The sequence below is a fragment of the Corythoichthys intestinalis genome, chromosome 15, assembly GCF_030265065.1.
Source record: "Corythoichthys intestinalis isolate RoL2023-P3 chromosome 15, ASM3026506v1, whole genome shotgun sequence".
Lineage (NCBI taxonomy): Eukaryota > Metazoa > Chordata > Actinopteri > Syngnathiformes > Syngnathidae > Corythoichthys > Corythoichthys intestinalis.
The window spans coordinates 6,572,501-6,596,029 of record NC_080409.1 but is presented as its reverse complement, the minus strand read 5'-3'; the positions used below and the strand labels follow the sequence as shown (position 1 = coordinate 6,596,029).

At 42.4% G+C, this 23,529-nt stretch overlaps 1 protein-coding gene across 8 annotated transcripts in view; it reads right to left on the bottom strand.

Annotated features, from left to right (window-relative positions):
• aspg (asparaginase homolog (S. cerevisiae)) overlaps positions 1-23,529 on the bottom strand; it is a 71,381-nt gene that overhangs the window by 27,914 nt on the left and 19,938 nt on the right. For 6 of the 8 annotated variants that reach the window (XM_057859095.1, XM_057859096.1, XM_057859098.1 and 3 more), the window contains 4 exons: positions 22,048-22,083; positions 5,368-5,479; positions 5,158-5,283; positions 4,984-5,067 (listed from right to left, as the gene is read on the bottom strand). In XM_057859095.1, coding sequence (XP_057715078.1) covers positions 4,984-5,067; positions 5,158-5,283; positions 5,368-5,479; positions 22,048-22,083 — 358 coding nt within the window. Of the gene's footprint in view, positions 1-4,983; positions 5,068-5,157; positions 5,284-5,367; positions 5,480-22,047; positions 22,084-22,166 lie in introns of all 8 variants that reach the window. The other 2 variants (XM_057859101.1, XM_057859097.1) reach the window with 2 other exon arrangements.

Below are 23,529 nucleotides of genomic sequence, written 5' to 3'. Positions count from 1 at the left end.
TTAATTCTAGCCTGATTTAACCATTCCATTACCACTTTTGATGTGTGTTTGGGGTCATTGTCCTGTTGGAACACCCAACTGCGCCCAAGGCCCAATCTTCAGGCTGATGACGTTAGGTTATCTTGAAGAATTTGAAGGTAATCCTCCTTCTTCATTATCCCATTTACTCTCTGTAAAGCACCAGTTCCACTGGAAGCAAAACAGCCCCACAGCATAATACTACCACCACCGTGCTTGAAGGTAGGCATGGTGTACTTGGGGTTAAAGGCCTCACCTTTTCTCCTCCAAACGTATTGCTGGGCATTGTGGCCAAACAGCTCGATTTTTGTTTTGTCTGACCACAGAACTTTCCTCCAGAAGGTCTTATCTTTGTCCATGTGATCAGCAGCAAACTTCAGTCGAGCCTTAAGGTGCCGCCTTTGGAGCTTCTTGCACGGCAGCCTCTCAGTCCATGGAGATGCAAAACACACTTGACTCTGGACACTGACACCTGTGCTCCAGCAACTTCTAATTCTTGTCAGATCTGCTTTTTGGTGATTCTCGGTTGAATCTTCACCCTCTTGACCAATTTTCTCTCAGCAGCAGGTGATAGCTTGCGTTTTCTTCCTGATCGTGGCAGTGACAAAACAGTGCCATGCACTTTATACTTACAAACAATTGTTTGCACTGTTGCTCTTGGGACCTGCAGCTGCTTTTAAATGGCTCCAAGTGACTTTCCTGACTTGTTCAAGTCAATGATTGTTCAAGTCAATAATCACTCACAAGAAATTGCTAATTCGTGTTGCTGTATGTATATTTTTGACCCAGCAGATTTGATCATTTTTTCTGTTAACCTATAATAAAGTCATAAAAGAACCAAACTTCATGAATGTTTTTTGTGACAAAGAAGTATCTCTTCCAATCACTCTATCGGAGAAAAATCAGAGTTGTAGAAATAACTGGAAACTCAAGAGAGCCATGACATTATGTTCTTCACAAGTTTATGTAAACTTTTGACCACAACTGTATAGCTGGGAAGAAGTTTTACGCGGTGGCCCCAATGCCCTCTCAATTGGGCTCTCCTACAGTATTAGTATTTTAATGCATACATTGCACTTCCTTCCCCACACAACCCCGTCACTGTGCTGGGTAGTGGCTGCTAGTTGGGGAACTGGCAACTACAATAATAGGGCGGTCGGTGGGTCCCACTCTTTTCTATGGGGTAGGGGTCCCGTAGCGGGGCCTCCTAGTGTCTGGGCTGTCGGAATGCGGGGGTGGGGGCTCCGGTCCCAGACTGCCCCGCAGCGGCCGATTAGCATTCTCCTGCTTTTGCCTTTGCTTGGCATGGCCAGACTGTTCTCCCTGTATTTTTCAAACACTGAGAGAAAAGTCTGGGAACCAGCCCATTAACGGCCTCTTGAGCAGGTACAAAATCAATCGACAAATCAGATTCGTTTATTTGCGTGACGTGTCCTTAATGAGCAACGTCACTCTTGCGCGTCGGAAGTCGTCTCCACAACAACACAGATGGTGAACAGGAGAGCCAAGAATATGTTCCAATCCACGGTAAAATCAGTTTTAAATTACCAAAAACACATCGACACGAGTCATTGACAACAGTATGTCTCGCGCTGGCCATGTTGAATAAACTCCGCTCTCCTCGTATGTTTACTTCCGCGCACAAGTCCCTCGTCCTGCCCTCGTCGTTTTACTAACGTCACGTCTGCCAGTCGCTGATTGGTCCACTCCGCTGTCTGTTTGCTGTGGCTTGCTCCGCCCTGGAAATTGTATCCGCTGAATGGTGGCCAGACTCAATAGCTGGAACAGCGGTGAGTCTGGTGTACCAGGCAACTTTTGCCTAGCCTGGAACTCCAGACTCACCGCTGTTCCAGCGATAGAGTCTGGGACCCAGCTCCTTATTGGCCTCTCGAGCTCGAACAAAATCGTCTGTGTTATCAAATTTGTATATTTGCGTGACGTGTTCTTAACGAACAACGTCACTCTTGCACATCGGAAGTCGTCTCCACAACAACAAAGATGGCGAACGGGAGAGCCAAGAATATGTTCCTATCCGCGGTAAATTCAGTTTTAAATGACCACAAACACATTGAGTCGCTAAAACCAACAGTCTGTCTCGTGCTAGCCATGTTAAATAAACTCCATTCTCCGCTCTCCTCGTATGTTTACGTCCTCGCACTACAGTTTCTTGACGCGTTACCAACGTCACGTCCACCCATCGCTGATTGGTCCACTACGCTGTCTGTTTGCTGTAACTTGCTCCGCCCTGGGAATTTGATCCGCTGAACAGTCGCCACACTCTATAGCTGGAACAGCGGTGAGTCTGTAGTTCCAGGCTAGCTTTTGCCTTCATGTCGCTTGTCTACCCGGGGATCCTTCTTGGGCTCCAGTGCGGATCGCCGGCTGGACGCCGGTGGGGCGGCAGGGATTTGCCCCCCACGGGTGGGGAATCCTTTCCTGCGCCGGGCCTAGTGGGCTACGTCGGTTGGATGGTTGTGCCGGTGGCTGGGGTCCAGGTGGGCGGGCGATGGTGCATCCCCACATTCCTTCCCTGAGGGCCAGTTAACGGGACCGCCCTGGGTCCCTAGACTCCCTACATGATAATGTAGCAACACCCCCATACCCCGATTGGCTGGGGCGGTGTCGGGGCCCTGGGGCCACCCCGGAGCAGCATTTTCACTTTTCTGCAGGACTCGCATGTCTGAGTGGGATCATGCAGGACTGGGTGCAATTGAGAGACACACTCAAGTAGAGAGACTGTCGGTGCCAGCGATCAAGTAGCATAGAATAGGATGTCAACATGTCCACAATTAAGGGTAATTTACAAAACACAGAGGTATGAAAAAGTATCTGAACCTTTTGGAATTTCTCAAATTTCTGCATATAATCACCATCAAATGTTAGCTGATCTTTGTCACAATCACACAGATGAAAAAAAGTAACTAAAACCACCCAAACATTTATAGGTTTTCATATTTTAATGAGGATAGCACGCAAACAATGACTGAAGAGGGAAAATAGGTGAGTGAACCCTCTGCCTAAGGAGACTTTAAGAGCAATTGAAACCAAATTTTACTAAAAGAGCTGGGAAAGGATACAAAACCATCTCTAAAAGTCCGGATGCTCATCAATCGACAGTCAGAAAAGTTTTCTACAAATGGAGAGAGTTTGGCCGTCCACCAAAGATGACGCCAAGAGTTCGTGCAGATTAATGAGAGATAAAAAAGAACCCTAGAGTGTCTGCTAAAGACTTACAGAAACCACTCGCACAGTCCAATATCTCCATGCACACATCAACTATATGTAAAACTATGGCCAAGAATGGTGTTCATGCTGCTATAGCCACTGCTATCTAAAAAAACATTGTTGCTCATTTAATGTTCGCAAAAAGGCACTTAGACCATCCACAAAAGTTTTGGCAAAATATTTTGTGGACTGATGATACAAAAGCTAAATTGTTTGGGAGTAACACACAACGTCATGTGTGGTAGAAATATGGAACGGCTCATCAACATCAGCACCTCATCTCATCTGTGAAGTATGGTGGAGGGAGTGTCATGATTTGGGGCTGTTTTGCTACCTCAGGGCCTGGACAACTTGCAATCATTAATTAAAGAATGAATTCAAAAGTTTATCGAGATGTTTTGCAGGAAAACCTGAGGCCGTCTGTCAGACAGTTGAATCTAAAAACAGGATGGATGCTGCAACAAGACAATGACCCAAAACACAGAAGTAAATCAACTTTGGAATGGTTTCAGAAGAACAAAATACATGTTCTGGACTGTCCAAGTCAAAGTCCAGACTTGAACCCCATTCAGATGCTGGGGCATGACCTAATGACAGCGATTCATGTAAGACATCCCAGGAATCTGACTGAACTGCAGGAGTTTTGTAATGAAGAATGGGCCAAGATCCCTCATGATCCATGTGCCAGACTGATCTGCAGCTACAGGAAGCGCCTGGCTGAAGTTATTGCTGCCAAAAGGGGGACCAAAAATTATTAAATGTGATGGTTCACTTACTTATTTTCCCCCTTCTGCCATTGTTTGCATACTATCCTCATTAAAATATGAAAATCTATCAATGTTTGGGTGGTTTTAGTTAAAACAGATACTCTTTTTTTTTCATCTGTGCGATTTTGACAAAGATCAGATCACATTTCATGGTGATTTTATGCAGAAATGTGAGAAATTCCAAACGGTTCAGATATTTTTTCATACCACTGTAACATTGCTGAATTGTGTACGCTCCACAGCGCCTAATCACGTCTCCTTTTGACTCACCTTCCCTCCAATTTCTCTTTGGTTATCAGGCTCCCCACATGGTGTCCATGAGTAAATATAATTAGCTAACGGTGGTACCACTACGTTCATAGGTTGAATAGGCGTGTCATAATGTATTTCTTTTTTTTGTTTGTGCTTCTCTTATGTTGTCCGCCTCTTTCCTTTCTGCCCCCCATAACACCTTCCAGTTCACTGCTTTCTCCTAATAAATGTAATAACCACAATGTGATACATTAAAAACTGTTCACACTATAGAAGCACTCAGATTCATATTCTCTGTGTCTAAGCATCTGAACAGGACAGGTATATATAAAAAAATGTAAGTACGTACACCTTATGGTGATTAAAAATGGAGGGAATATACAAACAGAAAGGAATCTTTTTTTTTGTCAACATTATCATTTCTGGATGAAGAATGGAATTTGTTGCACTTCAACTGTGTGCCTCAAGATAATAACTTTAGCGTTCATCCTGTCTTGTTGATGTTGTTCTTCAGCATTGCGAAACAAATCGCTGAGTAAAGAAACACTTATCAGACAAGCCGTACTCTGCATGCCACCGCAGCTCACACCTACTGCACAATCTTAAGAATTAAGTTTATGCTGTCACGATAAGTGAGCCTGTGGGATTATTTGTTTTTTCTTGGTGTGTAATTTATCAGATTATCATGAAATGATTTCAAAAGACGCTCCAAATGGCTAACCTCTGGGATGACAAACTGGCCAGCAATCAACAGCGCCCCCAGCAGGTTGTCTCTGCCATCATTCCTCATCTCATAGATAGGCACCTGAGATTCCAAAAATATGGATGAGTGAGGGACCGCATTTATATTTCAAATGTTCTTTGTGGAGTTTTATTTGCTTTGTGAACTGTGTACTTGTGAACCGGTGAGGACGATGGGCTTCCCCAAATGTTCGCACATAAAGGACAATGCGGAGGCAGTGTAGGCCATCGTGTCTGTGCCGTGAAGGATCACGAAGCCGTCATAGCTTTCATAGTTTTTCTGTAAAATCGAAAATATTTTATATAAAAAATGAGTTCAAAATATAAAATTATTAAAGAGGCAGTGATTCTATGTTTCACTGACCTCGATGTCCTTTCCAATTCTTCCCCAGTCATCTGGAGTCATATTCGCAGAGTCCAGCAAAGGACTGTACTCAAAAACAGTGTAGATGATCCTCTTCTTGTTTTTGCTCAACCTGAAACAAAGTATTTTATTATTGCAAACCCATCTTTAATCAACCGCCGTTCAATATCGATATTGATAAATATTGATAATGTTAGTCAAAACAGCTGCAGTTCACGCCAAACCATAAAAAAACACACGGATGAACAGAAGTTGATTTGTTTTACTTCCGTGAAGTTGGCCGCCCATTAGACGCAATTTTATATGAAAGTTATATCAATCGTTTGTGCTACGTTTGTGCTGTCAAAAGTTTCATTTGTGTTGCTATCGTTTTTAAGATATTTACATTTCATTTAAAACTCAATCGGAGGCCAACCATATTCATCTAAACCGGCTAAAAATTGTGTGACTCGTTTGTGCTATGTTTGTGCTGGTGTTGCGATGGCTTTAGAGTTTTTACAAATAATGTGCTTTAGCTCATCCAGAGTCTAACTCCACCTCCAATTGACCGGAAATATTACCTATCGTTTGTGCTGCTATTTTTTTTTTTTTTTTAACAGATATTACACATTTAATTTCTTTTTTACTGATGGCATTACCACCACAAACAACGTTTTAAGAACTTTGTGCATTTTTCTAGGGCTGCAGCTATCCATGACTTTAGTAATGGATTAATCAGTCAACTAGTTAGTTTGAGTAATTGGTTAATCGGATTCAGAAAATTTCACGCGTTGACGAATATATTTTGGGAGAGGTGAAACAAAGGCAGGCTAAGAATGCACTTTCAAAAGCGCATTAAATATAAATACAAAATAAAATTCCCAAGTGTTTCTTCAAACAACGCAGAATTGCACTTTCATTTAAAAAATAAATTATTTATACTTGAGCTTAGCCTGAAACGATACAAAAAAATGAGGATCCATATACCCTACAACAAAAGAACAATTGGTTAACTTGCAAAAATCCGCTATGTAAGTTAGCCAGCTAGCTTAAATGCTATAAAATGCTAAAAAAAAAATTTTTTACTATGCTCTTAACAAATCATTCAAACAAATATTCCAACAAGAACTGCTAAATATATATCTAAACTACATTAAAATGCATAAAAAAACATATTAGCTCAAACAAAAAGTACCTTATGTTGGTCTTAGCTAGGAGCAGCTGGATTCAGCAATGTCAAATGAGTTGTCATTTTCCCTGTTGCCACTAAAGGGCGGTGTAGCCACCCAAATCAATAAAACTAAACACTTTTAAAACAAAACAGTACAACACCATTCTAATGAAACGAATCCTCGAAGCAGCAAAATTTTTTTTTTTTTTTTTTTTTTTTTTAAACCTGTCCTGTTCAGCTGTTTGACACAGAGAATGGCAGTCTAAGTGCCCGGATTCTGAACAGTTTTAATGTTTCACATTGAGAGTCTGACATACTCCCATTGTGATCATTCAAAATACCTTTTTATTATGACAAAGCAGCGAACAGGAAGGGATTATGGGGGGACAGAAGAAAAGGAAATACAAGAGAAGAAAGAAAAGAAACACATACACAAACAACAACAAGAAATACATTGAACATCTAAACTAGTTACTAATATGCTGGTGCTATCGTCAGCGAGATGTATTTCCGGTTTACACCATGTGGGGGCCTATTGGCCAGTGAAAGAGGAGAATGGGGGTGGGGGTGTCTATAAGACTATAAACTAAGTGATTGAAAGGGGTAGAGTGTACACAAATCAGTTCTGTGATCTAGAACCCAGTAATCGTGTGAATCTCTTATGAGTGAAAGCCCGTTGGCGACCAACCCTACGCCGCCGCATCGCCAATCCCGGCACCGGAACCCCCAACCCGAGCATGCCCTACCACATCCAGCAGCACGCAAGCCCCACCGGGCGCGCGACAGCCACGCAGACGGGCGGAGAGACCACGCGGGCACCAACCCAGGGCCACGGCCCACAACCAGCCAGCCCGGGGAGGGAGGGCGGCAGGGGGGCGGGGGATCCATGCGCAGCCCATCCCTCCTCCAACCGCCCAGCAAAGGAGCCACCGTCACCCCCCCCCGGGACCCAGGGTGGTCCCCCGGGCCACCCGCGCGCCCATCAACCGGCCTTCAGGGATGGCAGGAGGGGACGCATCACCAACCCCACGCCTACACCCACCCCCGCCCGCCCACCCGGACCACGAGCCACAGCCCCCCAACCGGCACGGCACGCCACGGGACCCCCAGCGGCCCACCAAGCCCCAGGCAAGGCAGGGTCCCCCGCCGGTGCAGGCGACACCCCGCTGATACACCGGCGCCCAGCCAGCGACCCGCGACGGAGGGCAGGGCGGACGCCCAGCCAGAGAAGAGAGGGGAAGGCGGAGGCAGGAGAACGCCCAGGGACTGCCATGGGGCGACGCAAGATCGGAGACCCGACCCCCCAACCCACTCCCGCGGCCGGCAGCCGAGGCAGAGGGGAGGCCACACCCCGGGAGCCACGCCATATAGAAAAAGTGTGGGACCCACCTACCACCCTATTACTGTGGCTGCCAGGTTCCCGACTGGCAGCCATCACCCAGCACCGTGATGGGGGTGTGAGGGGAGGGTAGTGCAATGTATGCATTAAAATAGGAGAGCTTGGCTTGGGGCAGTGGGACCGCAGCATGGAGTTTCTGTCCAGCCGCCCGTCCCACCGCCCTTTGCCAGAGCTCTCCTGTGGAGTATGATGTGTGTGGTGCATTTAAAAAAGGTGCAGGGATGGCGGGGCCTGTGGTGAGGAGGCAGCCGTGAGCCCCCCCCCCCCCCCCAGCAGGTCCCAACCATCCCACAACCTTGGTGTGTGGTGCATTAAAAACAGGGGGGAGTCGGGCTGGGACTGTAAAGCCCCGTCCCAACTCTCCCCGGAGAAATGTATGAGCATGTAAGTGCCAGGGTGAAAAATATTTACAGTGCCGAAGTGAGAAGTGCGTGAGTTAAGAGGCAGGCTCCCGCGGGCGTGGCCCCGTCCACCAGAACCACCGGCCCCAGGGCGGAAGAAGCGTCAGGGCCCCGATCAATCCCCGCCCCAGAACACCCACGGCGCCTCCGCGACCGCCCACCCCCCTCCCACCCACCGAGCACCCACCCCGCACCCCGAGCAGGCGCCACACCAAGCGCCGGCGACCAGGGGGCGTCCACCCCACCGGCAAGGGACAACAAGCCTCACCCTAGGCCCCGCGGGCCCCAAGAGGCCCCGCTAACGACCCCGCCGGCCGGGGGGCAGCCGCGGCCGCCGCGGCCCAGGGAGGCAGACAGGGCCGGAAACAGACCAAGGGGAGAGAAGCGCACCCCCCACAACCCACCCCCGGGCCAAGAGGGGCGCGCGGTATGGCACCAGAGGGCACCTCCCCGGCACCCGGTACAGGGAGACGCGGCTCCGGCCGGGCGGACCTGGGAGGGAACCATGGCTGCCGCATACACCCCCCGGCCCCCACCCCAACCCCAACACCACCCCGGCCGGCCGGGGAAGGGCCACGGCCCCGGACCGGCACCCGCACGGCCCCCCCACCCGCCCACGACACCAGCGCGCGCCCGACGGGACCCCCCGCACAGCCAGACGCAACCGGACAAGCCCCGGCCGAAAATCCCGGGGGCCAAGACCGGCGGCGGGACGGCCCAGGGCAGGACGCCAACAAACTCCACCTGTAAAGCTGATAGAAGAAGAGGTTTATCAAACACCATTAGATGTATGCCAAGGACCAGTGAAGTGTATTATTTACGCATAGTTCCTTAATTGTTTCCAAGTCTGATAAGTAATATATAGGGTGTTCCAAAAAAAGTTGCATATGATCCCCAGCAGCTGGAAACCAAATTGTCCATGAGTATCCTTGTAAAATAAGCCCATTGACCGACTAAACTGTGAAGGAAGAAAAATTATTTATTACATGCTGTTGGGAGTGTATAAAACAATTCGGATTTAAACATGTCCAGTTTCCAGCTGCAGAAGGATGCATACAACTTCCCTGGACACCCCGCATACATCCATTTATGTATACAATTTTATTATTTTTGTGGCATTCCTTCGCAGGTGAGAGAGAATCCTTAGTCTATGTTCATCATTCTTGCGACCGTTTCCCACTGTTGTTCGTATTTGTCCATTTTATTTGTCTGTTTGGCAGATATTTTCTCTAATGTTATATATTCAATGATTAGATTTAGCCATTGGTTAATGCTAATGTTTTGTTTGTTTTTCCAATTCAACAATATTGTTTTTTTGGCTATCGTTAGACTTGCTAGTAGTGGACGGGTTTGATGGATAGAGATATTCACTGTATTCAGATCGCCAAGCAGACAAAGAGTTGGAGACAATGGAATCCTGCAGTTCAATAGGAAAGAGAGTTTCTTCGTTATCTGTGCCCAGAAATCTTGTATTGGTTTACATTGCCAAAGAGCATGAAAGTATGTATCTGAAATATCTTCGTTGCAGCTTATACATTTATCGGATTGGGAGAACCCCATTTTGTGCATTTTAGATTGAGTAATATGCCATCTGTGCAGTATTTTGAACTGTATAAGCTGAAGGTTCTTATTCTTTGTCATTATAAATGCATTTTTACAGATGTTGGACCAATAGTTATTATCTAATGTTACCGAAAGTTCGTTATTCCATTTTTCGATTGGTAGGCAAGTAGAGTTGTTACATGAGAGGGCTTTATATACTTTTGAAAGTATTTTTTTGTTGTTGAGGATGTATATTTATTATTTTATTTACGAAAGGTGGTGGGTCTAACGTACCCGTTAGTGATGGAAATTTGCTTCTGATGGCTGCCCTGATTTTATTGTATTGAAGGAAATTGACCCCTTTGATCTGGAAATCTTGTACTATTTTTTCATATGACATGAATGTATTATCTTTAAACAAATGCTGTAACTGGTTTATTCCCGTATCATCCCATGTGCTGAAATAAATAGGAATTTTATTAACTACAAAGTCTGGGTTGTGCCAGATTGGTGAGAATTTACACGGGGCTTGTTGTGATTGCGTAATTTCCATACCTCTCCACCAGGCTTTCAAGGTACATGCTATCATTGGGTTTTTGAAGCAGCTATGGTGCTTAATACTAAAGCTAATAAAGGGGAGGTTTGCCAATTGTATTTGGTTGCAGTCTGTTTGCTCTAATTCTAGCCATGACTGTTGTTCAGTGTTAAGATATAACCACCTAATAAGATATTGTATTTGATTTGCTATATAATAGTGTTGGAAATTAGGGGCCTCTAGACCCCCCTCTGGTTTATTTCTTTGCAATTTGGCAAGGCTAATTCGGTTTTTCTTGTTTTTAAAGTAGAATTTTGTGACGGCTGAGTCTAGGTCTTGAAACCATTTTTGAGTGGGTTTAAAGGGGATCATTGAGAACAAATAGTTTATTTGTGGTAATACTTTCATTTTGACTGTTGCTATCCGGCCCAAAAGTGAGATGGGTAGATTATTCCAGTGTGTCAAATCTTCACATATTTTTGCTAGGAGGGGTGTATGGTTTAGTTTAATTAATTCTGTAAGTTTTGGTGAAATGTTGATTCCAAGATACTTTATATTCCCTATTGGAATATTGTGATTTTGATTTGCAGGATTCCATGAGTTTGTTGATAAGGGCATTATAATTGATTTTGACCAATTTATAGCATAATCTGATATTTGTGAAAATGTCTTTATTAGTTCAAAAGTCTCATGTAGGGAGGATTCTGGTTTTTCTAGATATAGAAGTATATCGTCTGCGTATAAGTTAATTTTGTGTTCCGATGTGTGCGAGCAGATCCCTTTGATATTAGCGTTTTGTCTTATTGCAATTGCTAATGGTTCAATAAATAGAGCAAATAATAGGGGTGAGAGTGGACAGCCTTGTCGAGTTCCCCTTTGAAGACAGAAACTTTGTGAGATGACCCCGTTTGTGTTTACAGTGGCTTTTGGGGCGTTGTAGAATATTTTTATCCAGCGGATAAATGGCTCACCGAAGCCAAATTTTTCCAAAACTTTGAAGAGAAAAATCCAGTTGACTTTGTCAAATGCTTTTTCTGCGTCCAAAGAGAGGATAATTGCTTTCTGTTTATAATTCTGTGCAATATTAATAAGATTTAACACGCGTCTTATATTGTTTGTAGAGTTACGTCCTTTAATAAAGCCGGTCTGGTCTTTATGAATTATAGTGGGAAGAGTTTGTTCTAATCTAGTAGCTAAAGCCTTTAGCATTCTTTAGCATTTGCCGAAGCAGCAAAATTTGATTCCAAGCTTTTTTCAAATCGAATTACTCGAGTTAATCGATTAATCGTTGCAGCATTACTTATTTTAATGTATTGCATATTTTTTTCAGCACAAACAATTGACGTCATTTTGATATAAATTTGCGTTTGATGGGGGGGCAATTTCACGGAGGTGATTGTTTTCACTTCACGCAAGATGGATTAAGCACTTGTACCTTTTTCCATAAAACATAGTGGCTTTATGAACCGGGAGAAACTATTTCGTGGAGCTCAAGCAGCAGGGAACCAAAACTTGAATTAAAGGGTGTAAAAAGAAAGATCTCATCGTGAGGGACGATAATCAAATTAGCCCCTTTCCTTTACCACAGAGAAAGCTTAATTAACACCCAGTGAGGCTAGACATAGGCTATGACATAAAGTGGATGATCGGTAATGTTATTCAGGGAGTCATTTGAGTTGCAAATTGCAATGCCATATGCATATGGCGGAAAAGACTCAGGTGACTTAAAGTTCTGCTCTCAGACCCCCAATTTGGCCAAATTTCAAAATTGTCCCATAAGCCCCAACTTCATGCATGTGTGATAGATCAATGGAAAGCTTAAAATCTCAATTTTCTGGGGGAAGATTTTTTTTTTTTTTTTTAATGTTTTTTAAACCGCAAAGAGCACGCGAGAGCAGAATTACAGACGCCATGACTTTAATGAGATATTACCGCGTAGTTATCTTGTTTCAATCCAAAAACTCCATGTCACAGGTATCACTGAGTATCAAGACACAGCTGTGAATGGCCACAGCTGGATTTTTGGGGGATTTTATAGGTTAAACATGGTAATATAACAAGGGTCGCGATGCAGAAATCGCAGACATCAAGGACTGGTCGAGATTTTCTTTTTCATATATTTACCCTTTAAACGTTTTTTTTTTTTTTTTTTCCCCCCAGTTTTTTTGTTTGGATCGATTATTTATCATCTAACATACTGAGCAAAATGCAACAGTAACAAAAAAATACAATTTAGCGATAGTTATGAGGTAGCTATCCGTGACTTTTTTACAGACGCCTTTTTTTTCATTGTGACGTAATTTGTTTAAAAGTTTCAAATATGCGAGTGAATAAATTTTTAAAGTCGTTTTTTTCTTTAACGAAATATTAGACATCAAATAATGCTTCTAAGTAAAAAAATGACAGACATTTTGAATAATAAATCCAATTAATTACTAGAGATGTGATCGGACCCGATCGATCGGGATGCAGATCGATCGGGTCCGATCACGTCATTTTCAAAGTATCGGAATCGGCAAAAAAATATCGGACATGCCTTTTTTTAATATATATATATATATATATATATATATATATATATATATATATATATTTTTTTTAATTAAATTGTTTTCTAATTGTATTTAACGTTACAGACATAATATGTTACACTCATCCAGAGTCTTTAGTTTTGGCTTAAGGTAGGGTTATCAAATTTATCCCGATAATGGCGCTAATTAATTTTTTAAAAAATGTATCACGTTAAAATATTAAACGCAATTAATGCATGCGCTGCACGACCCACACATGCATTGTCGCGCTCAATCTGTAATGGTGCCGTTTTACCTATATAGAGAGCTAAAAGGCAGCGTAAAATGAGTAGAGTGAATTTTGGAAGCCTTAGGAGCCTTTTTTTAATTGGCTAAAGCCTTACAATCCCTCTCCCTACGATTAGAAATATCGTGGGCAGCAATGTGGGGATGCAAGGTAGTAATTGATCTTTTTCTTAACACCCTATGTTATTTCCCAACGCAGAGAAGATATATCAATTGGTAGCACTATGCACAGTCATGGTTGCACTTCCCATCATGCATTTTGGCATGGCTACAGTATCATTTACTGAAAGCTCAACAAATACACTAGATGGCAATATTTAGTCACAATATACAAAGTCACATTTGTCCTATAAGAATTACAAGTCTTTCTATCCGTGGATCCCTCTCACAGAAAGAATGTTAATAATGTAAATGCCATCATGAGGATTTATTGTCATAATAAACAAATACAGTATTTATGTACTGTATGTTGAATGTATATATTCGTCCGAGTTTTATTCATTTTTTTCTTAATGCATTGCCAAAATGTATATGATCGGGAAAAATTATCGGGAATGATTGGAATTGAATCGGGAGCCAAAAAAAGCAATCGGATCGGGAAATATCGGGATCGGCAGATACTCAAACTAAAACGATCAGGATCAGATCGGGAGCAAAAAAACATGATCGGAACAACCCTATTAATTACATTTGTTTTATGGCTGGGTTGAAACAAAAGCGGTTGCGCGACATCTGTAAACGGGAGTTTTCAGGGTAAAACGGACAAATTAAAAATAGTTCGGGTGCTGAATGCACCATGAATCTGCTATGGCAGCATATAGACATATTTTTCTATCAAACACAACAGTTCTTTTGGCTTAAAATACAGCAGTTTATTTTAAAGAGGGGTGCAAGAGCAGAAGGAGGAAACATCATTTTCTGGGGCTGCTTCTCTGCCAAGGGTACAGGACGACTGCACCATATTGAGGGGAGGATGGATGGGGCTATGTACTGCCAGATCTTGGCTGACTACCTCCTTCCTTCAGTGAGAGCCCTGAAGATGGGTCGTGGCTGGGTCTTCCAGCATGACAATGACCCAAAGCACACAGCCAAGGCAACTAAAGAGTGGCTCCGTAAGAAGCATCTTAAGGTCGCCTAGCCAGTCACCAGATCTGGACCCGATAGAATATCTATGGAGGGAGCTGAAAGTCCGTGTTGCCCGGCAGCAACCCCGAAACCTGAAGGCTCTGGAGAAGATCTGCATGGAGGAGTGAGCCAAAATCCCTGCTGCAGTGTGTGCAAACCTTGTCGAGGACTACAGGAAACATTTGGTATCTGTAATAGCAAACAAAGGTTTCTGTACCAAATATTAAGTTCGATTTTTGTGATGTATCAATACTTATTTCATGCAATTAAATGCAAATTTATTATTTAAAAATCATACGTGATTTTCTGTTTTTTTTTTATTAGATTCCGTCCCTCACAGTTGAAGAGAACTTATGATACAAATTACAGACCTCTACATGCTTTGCAAGTGGGAAAACCAGCATAATCTGCAGTGCATCAAATACTTGTTCTCCCAACTGTACATTATGCATATTAATGTAGCCTTTTAAATTGCCGTTTCATTCAAGCAGCGTTTAGGCCCCACCTGCGACAGTATTCAAAGAAAACATGGCAAACTCATTTTTCTAAGAGGTGTGGGAACCAACACAACCCCACAACATCCACAGCCTTTAGAAACTCGAGGCAGATCTCATCCATCCCCGGGGCTTTGCCACCGATGAGCTTTTTAACCAACTCAATGAGGTGCTGCTTCCTCATGGGAAGGCGTGACGGTGTAGGTGACTAGGTCTACAAAGTATTCGGCCCACCGACTCACAACATCCACACTGTCGTGATCCTGCCATACGTTTCATGTTAATGCCCTTTTCCCTGTTTGCAAGCTGCACGGGTGTGAGGGGGACCGGTCTCCTCAGGAGTGAAGCTAACAGGCAACACCTGTGGCCCATTTGTAGAGCCCTTTTAAGCGCAGGCCAAACGCACACCTGTTGCCAGAAGATTCCAGCACAAACATTGAGAAGCCTCACTCCTGAGAAGACTGCGATTCCCGAATTCTCTTTTGGTCGCGCGTTTTTTCCCTTTAGGGTGAATTTAACTTTGACACTTTTGCTTTTTGAATAAAACCTTAACCATCTCTGCAACTGGGTCCTTGGCATTTCCTGATCGACACGTAACACACACTACAGTGCCTTGCAAAAGTATTCGGCCCCCTTGAATCTTGCAACCTTTCGCCACATTTCAGGCTTCAGACATAAAGATATGAAATTTAATTTTTTTGTCAAGAATCAACAACAAGTGGGACACAATCGTGAAGTGGAACAACATTTATTGGATAATTTAAACTTTTTTAACAAATAAATAACTGAAAAGTGGGGCGTGCAATATTATTCGGCCCCTTTACTTTCAGTGCAGCAAACTCACTCCAGAAGTTCAGTGAGGATCTCTGAATGATCCAATGTTGTCCTAAATGACCGATGATGATAAATAGAATCCAAATGTGTGTAATCAAGTCTCCATATAAATGCACCTGCTCTGTGATAGTCTCAGGGTTATGTTTAAAGTGCAGAGAGCATTATGAAACCAAGGAACACACCAGGCAGGTCCGAGATACTGTTGTGGAGAAGTTTAAAGCCGGATTTGGATACAAAAAGATTTCCCAAGCTTTAAACATCTCAAAGAGCACCGTGCAAGCCATCATATTGAAATGGAAGGAGCATCAGACCACTGCAACTCTACCAAGACCCGGCCGTCCTTCCAAACTTTCTTCTCAAACAAGGAGAAAACTGATCAGAGATGCAGCCAAGATGCCCATGATCACTCTGGATGAACTGCAGAGATCTACAGCTGAGGTGGTAGAGTCTGTCCATAGGACAACAATCAGTCGTACACTGCACAAATCTGGCCTTTATGGAAGAGTGGCAAGAAGAAAGCCATTTCTCAAAGATATTCATAAAAAGTCTCGTTTAAAGTTTGCCACAAGCCACCTGGGAGACACACCAAACATGTGGAAGAAGGTGCTCTGGTCAGATGAAACCAAAATTGAACTTTTTGGCCACAATGCAAAACGATATGTTTGGCGTAAAAGCAACACAGCTCCTCACCCTGAACACACCATCCCCACTGTCAAACATGGTGATGGCAGCATCATGGTTTGGGCCTGCTTTTCTTCAGCAGGGACAGGGAAGATGGTTAAAATTGACGGGAAGATGGATGCAGCCAAATACAGGAACATTCTGGAAGAAAACCTGTTGGTATCTGCACAAGACCTGAGACTGGGACGGAGATTTATCTTCCAACAGGACAATGATCCATAACATAAAGCCAAATCTATAATGGAATGGTTCAAAAATAAACGTATCCAGGTGTTAGAATGGCCAAGTCAAAGTCCAGACCTGAATCCAATCGAGAATCTGTGGAAAGAGCTGAAGACTGCTGTTCACAAACACTCTCCATCCAACCTCACTGAGCTCGAGCTGTTTTACAAGGAAGAATGGGCAAGAATGTCAGTCTCTCGATGTGCAAAACTGATAGAAACATACTCTAAGCGACTTGCAGCTGTAATTGGAGCAAAAGGTGGCGCTACAAAGTATTAACGCAAGGGGGCCGAATAATATTGCACGCCCCACTTTTCAGTTTTTTATTTGTTAAAAAAGTTTAAATTATCCAATAAATTTTGTTCCACTTCACGATTGTGTCCCACTTGTTGTTGATTCTTGACAAAAATTTTTAAATTTTATATCTTTATGTTTGAAGCCTGAAATGTGGCGAAAGGTTGCAAGGTTCAAGGGGGCCGAATACTTTTGCAAGGCACTGTATATAAAGTGTCAGTTGTGCACTGCTTTATCTTCCTGAGACACCGGATGGTGGACCAAAATTTCTTTGAAGCCATCCAGAAGTCTTTCTCCATGGCCTCCCATGCCTGGGTTTTTGCCTCAGTGACCACAAGAGCCGCATGTCGCTTGGTAGAGCTGGTACCCATCAGCTCTATCTGCAGTCCTGCAGGCCAAAAAGGCGCGATAAGAGTCCTTCAGTTTGACATCCCTCCCAGCTGGTGTCCACCAGAGGTTTCTGGGATTGCCGCCACAACAGGCACTGACCACCTCACGACCGCAGCTCCGGTCGGCCGCCTGAGCAATAGAAGCGCAGAGCATTGTCCACTCGGACTCAATGTCCCCCGCTTCTCCCTGGACATGGATGAAGCTCTGCCAGAGATGGGTGTTAAAACTCAGGGGACAGGGGACTCTGCCAGGCGTTCCCAGCAAACCCTCACAAAACATTTGGGTCTGCCGCGCTGGACGGACATGTTCCCCCACCATCGGAGCAATCTCACAACCAGCTGGTGATCAGTTGGCAGCTCCCAATTGTTCAAGACATGCGGCGGCAAGTCCGATGACATGACTACAAAGTCATTTATCAAACTGCAACCTAGGGTGCCCTGGTGCCTAGTGCACATATGGACACCCTTATGCCTGAACATGGGTGTTCATTATCGACAATCCACAACTAGCGCAAAAGTCCAACAATAGAACACCGCTCACGTTCTGGGGGACCATTTTTCCCAGTAACGCCCCTCCAGGTCTCACAGTCATTGCCCACATGAACATCGCAAAAAAGAACGAGAGTCCCCAAAAGGAGTACTCTCCAGCACCCCCTACAAGGACTCCAAAAAGGGTGGGTACTCTGAGCTGCTGTTTTGCTGGATAAGCACAAACAGCATTAGGACCCGTCTCCCCACCCGAAGGCGGATGGAGGCTACATTCTTTTTTACCGCATTGACCCCAATGTACAGGCAGCCACTCTGAGGACAACAAGTATGCGCACACCTGCTTGTCGCCTCTCACTGTGGGCAACGAGTGTCCAAACCCCCTCGAGGGGACTGGGACCAGAGCCCGAGGCATTTGTGGAGGTGAGCCCGACTACATCGAGTCGGAACATCTCAACCTCTCGCACTAGCTCGGGCTCCTTCCAGACCAGAGTGCCAGCTTCTGCAGCTGGGGATCGGACAGCCAAGGACATTTTCAGGAAGTGACCTGTAAATATACACATCATGAATTGAACTCATTGCCTGCCATTGATAACAATAGACAAGAAATTAACTAATACCTATAGCTTCCAGTGCCATTGCGTAACCCTTTTGGCCAAAATTAAATGTGGGCCGCCGACCAAAATGAGCTTGACACCCCTGCTCTAATTAGTCTCAAATGCACACAAACCTTTGTGATGAGAAGAATTCCATTCATGGTATTATTCATTCATGTACCGTCCCACCTACAGTGTAACCTGAGGTGCAACTCCCTCGTATCAGAATAATATATAATGATTTATTAAAACAACAAAACACGTGTCTGATTTATTCCCTGAGAAAAGTGTTTCCAGACACTTGCACTTGGAATCCCAACAACGCTCCCATTAGACTTGTAGATGAGCAAACTGTTAGGGCAAACTCTACTATCAATTCAAACATACGTAAGCACATATTATGAGTCATTCATGCTCAACGGCTAGCGGCAAACCTCCAGGAAATGTCATGAAAGTCCGTCTGTGTATTCTTGTTAATGTAGTTTTTATATTAGATAATGTTAGTTAATCCATGTCTGAGGGCATGCAGATGTGTAGATGACATGGAACATATGGGGGAGATCATATTAGTAAATATTAACAACTGTGGCCAAATTGTTTGTGAAGATTTCCTTGAGTTTGACCTTTTTTAATTTCTACTACACTTAATGCTTTACAAAAAACAGTACAAGGGTGATTCTCAGGAAAGCTTTGCATTATGGTAATAAAGGAAAGCTTTACCAAAGGTAGCTTAAAATAACAGAGTGCTATGACGACTCAGCATTTTTTTAATGAGCCGTTTGAGTGCCGTAATATTTTATTTACAGTAAAAAAATTTAACAGAAATTAATTATCGTCCAAAAAAATGTAATATTACGCATTATGGTAATGATCAAGTATGGTGGGGAAGTAGGCGTATATAAAACAAACTTAACTACCGTAATTTCCTGAATATAAGGCGCACCCGTGTATAACGCACACCCCAACTTTACCTGTAAAATCTAGGGAAAATTCTTGTATCCGCGTATGAAGTGCACCCTAATTTTAACACCAATTAATATGAGTCTCGTGTCTCGAACTTTTGTAAAGTGCGCTGTTGCAGCATTTTTTAATCCTTTTGTGATTTTTTTTTTTTTTTAAATAGAATATTAATTTTCTGTGGTAAAATTGCTCACAGTATACGATAATAATTTTCACAAAGTTAGGAGTTGTAGCGAGTTTTAACAGAATTCACCAGCGTAACTAATGTTGGCAAGTTGTGTAGTTCAAGGGGGGAAAAGTTTAGTTAAGGGAACAGCCGGAAGTAAACAAATGTTCCGCGATTCGCGTGCAAGATGTACTTGTAACTTTGTGAGTTTCATTGTAAATAAAACAACGCGGCTTGGCTCAGTGGTTCGACACTCTTCCTCAGACTCCTGTCCTAGCTTGCTACACGGTCAAAATTTATATGAAACGGATCGCCGTATACGTTCTCTTCAAGACAACATTGCCGTGTGCCGGCACGTTGCAACGCAAAGGTTAGAAAAATGTACCGGTAAATAATAAACGAATTGTACAAAAAAATATTTTAATTTTATTAGATGTGAAAAATATCATGAAAACAATTATTTACCGCAAGAAACTTGATTATTATATCCCTGTCGTTCGGATTAGGTAATAGTGTGCTGGTCCATGCTTACAATGGAACATGAATCATGATGATTTTTTTCTGTCTCCGTCCCTGTACCCGTGAATAACGCGCACCCATGATTTTACGAGTAAATTTTGGGGGGAAAAGTGTGCATTATATTCGGGAAATTACGGTATTACCAATATCAAAAAAGGCTCAACAATCGTACTTTGTCAGCATCTTTTGTCTTGCTTCCTTTCTGGTGCATTATGGGTCAGAATAACTTTATTTTTTAAAAAAACACTGTGATTATGACTGGACCATGAACACAGCGCAACGGTAATGAGAGCTGCATGCTTGGACACAGGATTTTCCTTAATTTTTTTTTTTATACAAAGTTAGAAACCATTATAGCTTATCATAGTCCACAAAATTGTTTTGTTTTAAACATATTTATACATTTTTTAATGAAATTGATTGAATATTTACCTTCACACTATTGCTTTCTGGTCGCGGATACCGAAGCCTGAGATGGAGACGGGCTCGCTTTAGTAAAAGCTTTGTCCCAGGTTTCAGAGTGATTTTCTTTTTTTCGTGTTTCTTAAACTTCTTGTTGTTGTTGATGTGGCTTTGTATTAATGTTAATTATGACAGATTGTGAAAATGAATTTCCCTATGGGACAATAAAGGCTACGTACCTACCTAGCTAGCTACCGCACTAGTATACATATGATGCTGTAGTGAGGTGATAACATCAAATCTCTTCATTGACTCATTAAAGTAATTAATTTACGACTAAAATCAGTTAAAAAAACATACACAATAGTACCGTAATTTTCGGACTATAATCCACTACTTTTTTCTCTCATTTTGAATCCAGCGGCTTATAGTCCAGTGCGGCTTATTTGTTGATTTATTGGGGTAATAGGTAACACTTTCTTTGACAGCGGTGTCATAAGACTGCCATAAGACCATCATAATTATGACATTACACTATCATGGGCATTAATGAATGCATATGACAGATGTCATTAAGTGTCATCTAGCAAATTATGTCACTAACTCCATTTATGTCCAGCTCAGATCTTTTACATTGAATCAAAAGTGAGATAATTTGCCGGACGACACAAAATGATATCTGTCATAAGCATTTATTAATGCTCATGGCAGTGTCATGTCATAATTATGATGGTCTTATGACAGTCTTATGGCGCTACTGTCAAATAAAGTGTTACCAAATACCATAACTAGCAATGAATGAAACAAACGGAACAGTAACTGAAGAAATAATTAGCACAGAACATGTATTTTGATTGTTATTAACATCTGTAGCGGTGCATTATATGCTAGGAAGGCATGTTGGATACACTGTTGACAGGAGGTGGCAGCAGAGGTACACTGTCTCCCTCAAGGAAGCAGTGATGGCCAAATGAAGCTTTGCAGCCAATTGGTTCAAAGCTTCAGGGTGGTTCATGTGGTCTTATGACAGTCTTATGATGCCGCTGTCAAAGTGTTACCGGTTAATATTTTTTGGTGTAAATATTCCATAATACAGTAAGGACGGCTGCGGCTAATAGTCCAGTGCGGCTATCTATGAACAAATGCCGTTTTTGTGTCAAATGTGGTGGGTGGCGGCTTATAGTTAGGTACGCCTTAAAGTCCAAAAATTACGGTATATTAGTAAAGAAATGGTGGACTGGGCCACATAATAGACATCAGACTCATCTTTCAACTAAAAATGAACTATTTCAGCTTTTCACGACTATATCCCTAAAATCTTCAAAGACATAGTTTAGCTTAGCTTCATGAGAATCACCTATAAAGGAATAAATCTTTGTCCATAATAACCAGCTGAATGGGACTTGTGTTTGTGGTCGAGTGGATAGTGGAATAATTCCACTGGAATTATAAGAAATATATTCAAAATCAGCTTTTTAACGCTACAGTTGAACATGTAAGCATGAATCAACTTAAAAAGTGTAAAGCAGTGTAACTGACAGTTGCCAACTTGCCATGCACATTTTATCTGGCAAGCATGTCATTGTTTGTACATTTGACAAAGGGCACAGCCAACCATCCACTTGCAAGGGCAGTGCAGTCAAACACATGGCAACCAGATATACAGCACCTGTAGAACTGTGGCTCAGAATGAGTGGTGGGCATCCTGTCAGGGCAACAAAAGTCATGAGTAAATACCATTAAATCCATGTCCATGAGGCCCAGGAACAATGTCAAAATAAGCATTACGTATCCATGTTTGCCCGCAGCTCCAGGTAGAAAACTTGCGTGATGTTGGCAACAGGATTTATGGACCATGAAAATCAACACAGGTTCCTAAACCATCACATTTCATCTTCATGGGCCTCATTTTATCAGTGAAGAAACGCCAACACCAACTGTTCCAATCCAAAGTTTAAGAAAATAATAGTTTTGGCAATGAGCATTATGTTACAAAATACAGAACAGAGTGGTCATGTTCAATTTAACAACATTTGATGTTTACAGTAAGTGTCTGCAAAGGGAACAGGAGATGGTCAGTAAGTGAATTCCTTTTCACTTACCTCTTGTTTCTTTTTAAACATGCATTTATAATGTAATTTTATTATTATTTGTTAATGCACCTATTTATTCATCTGTTTTTATTATGTAATCTGTGTCATGTGCAGAGGTAGGTAGTAACGCATTACATTTACTATTTAGTAGTTTTACCAGACAATACTTTTACTTGAGTAGATTTGTGTAGAAGAAACGCTAGTCTTACTCCGCTACTTTGGGCTACATATTAGATTTTACTTTATTTTTTGAGACAGTGGCTCTACCATTTTCACCAATAAAACGTCACAACAATAATCACATGACTCAATGATACTAATCAGACATAACCACAAAGTTCTATGATTATAACGCCGACCTGTTGAATCACATGGTGTCTTTAAAGCGCCGTAAAAATGAAATTCTTTGACATAGAGTCATCATTACTGGCGCCGAAAGACCACGGAAAACTTCAGACATGTTTTCATTTCATGGTAGGAAATATTTTTTAATCCACTAGAGGGCACTCAAGCTCTTTGAACAGGTATTGTTTTATTTCTAGTACAGTATAATAATAACAGTCCATATAAATTACTTTGTGCTTGTTTACATGTACTTGAGTATTCTTTGGATAACTATTTTTACTTGAGTAATAATATTTGAATGTTACTTGAGTCAGATTTTTGGGAATTCTACCAGGCTCTAGTCTTGTGTGTGATGGGAATATGTGAATGTGTTTGTGAGCCCTGTTGAGGAAGAATTTCTGTCACCATTGAGGACAGACAATAAAATATACTATTATACATATATATATACGTATATATATATATATATATATATATATATATATATATATATATATATATACACATACGTATGTTAGGGCTGTCAAAATTATCGCGTTAACGAGCGGTAATTAATTTTTTTGATTAATCACGTTAAAATATTTGACGCAATTAACGCACATGCCCCGCTCAAATGAAAATGACAGCAGTGTAATGTCCGCTTGTTACTTGTTTTTTGTCTTTTGGCGCCCTCTGCTGGCGCTTGGGTCCAAATGACTTTATAGAGTCTACCC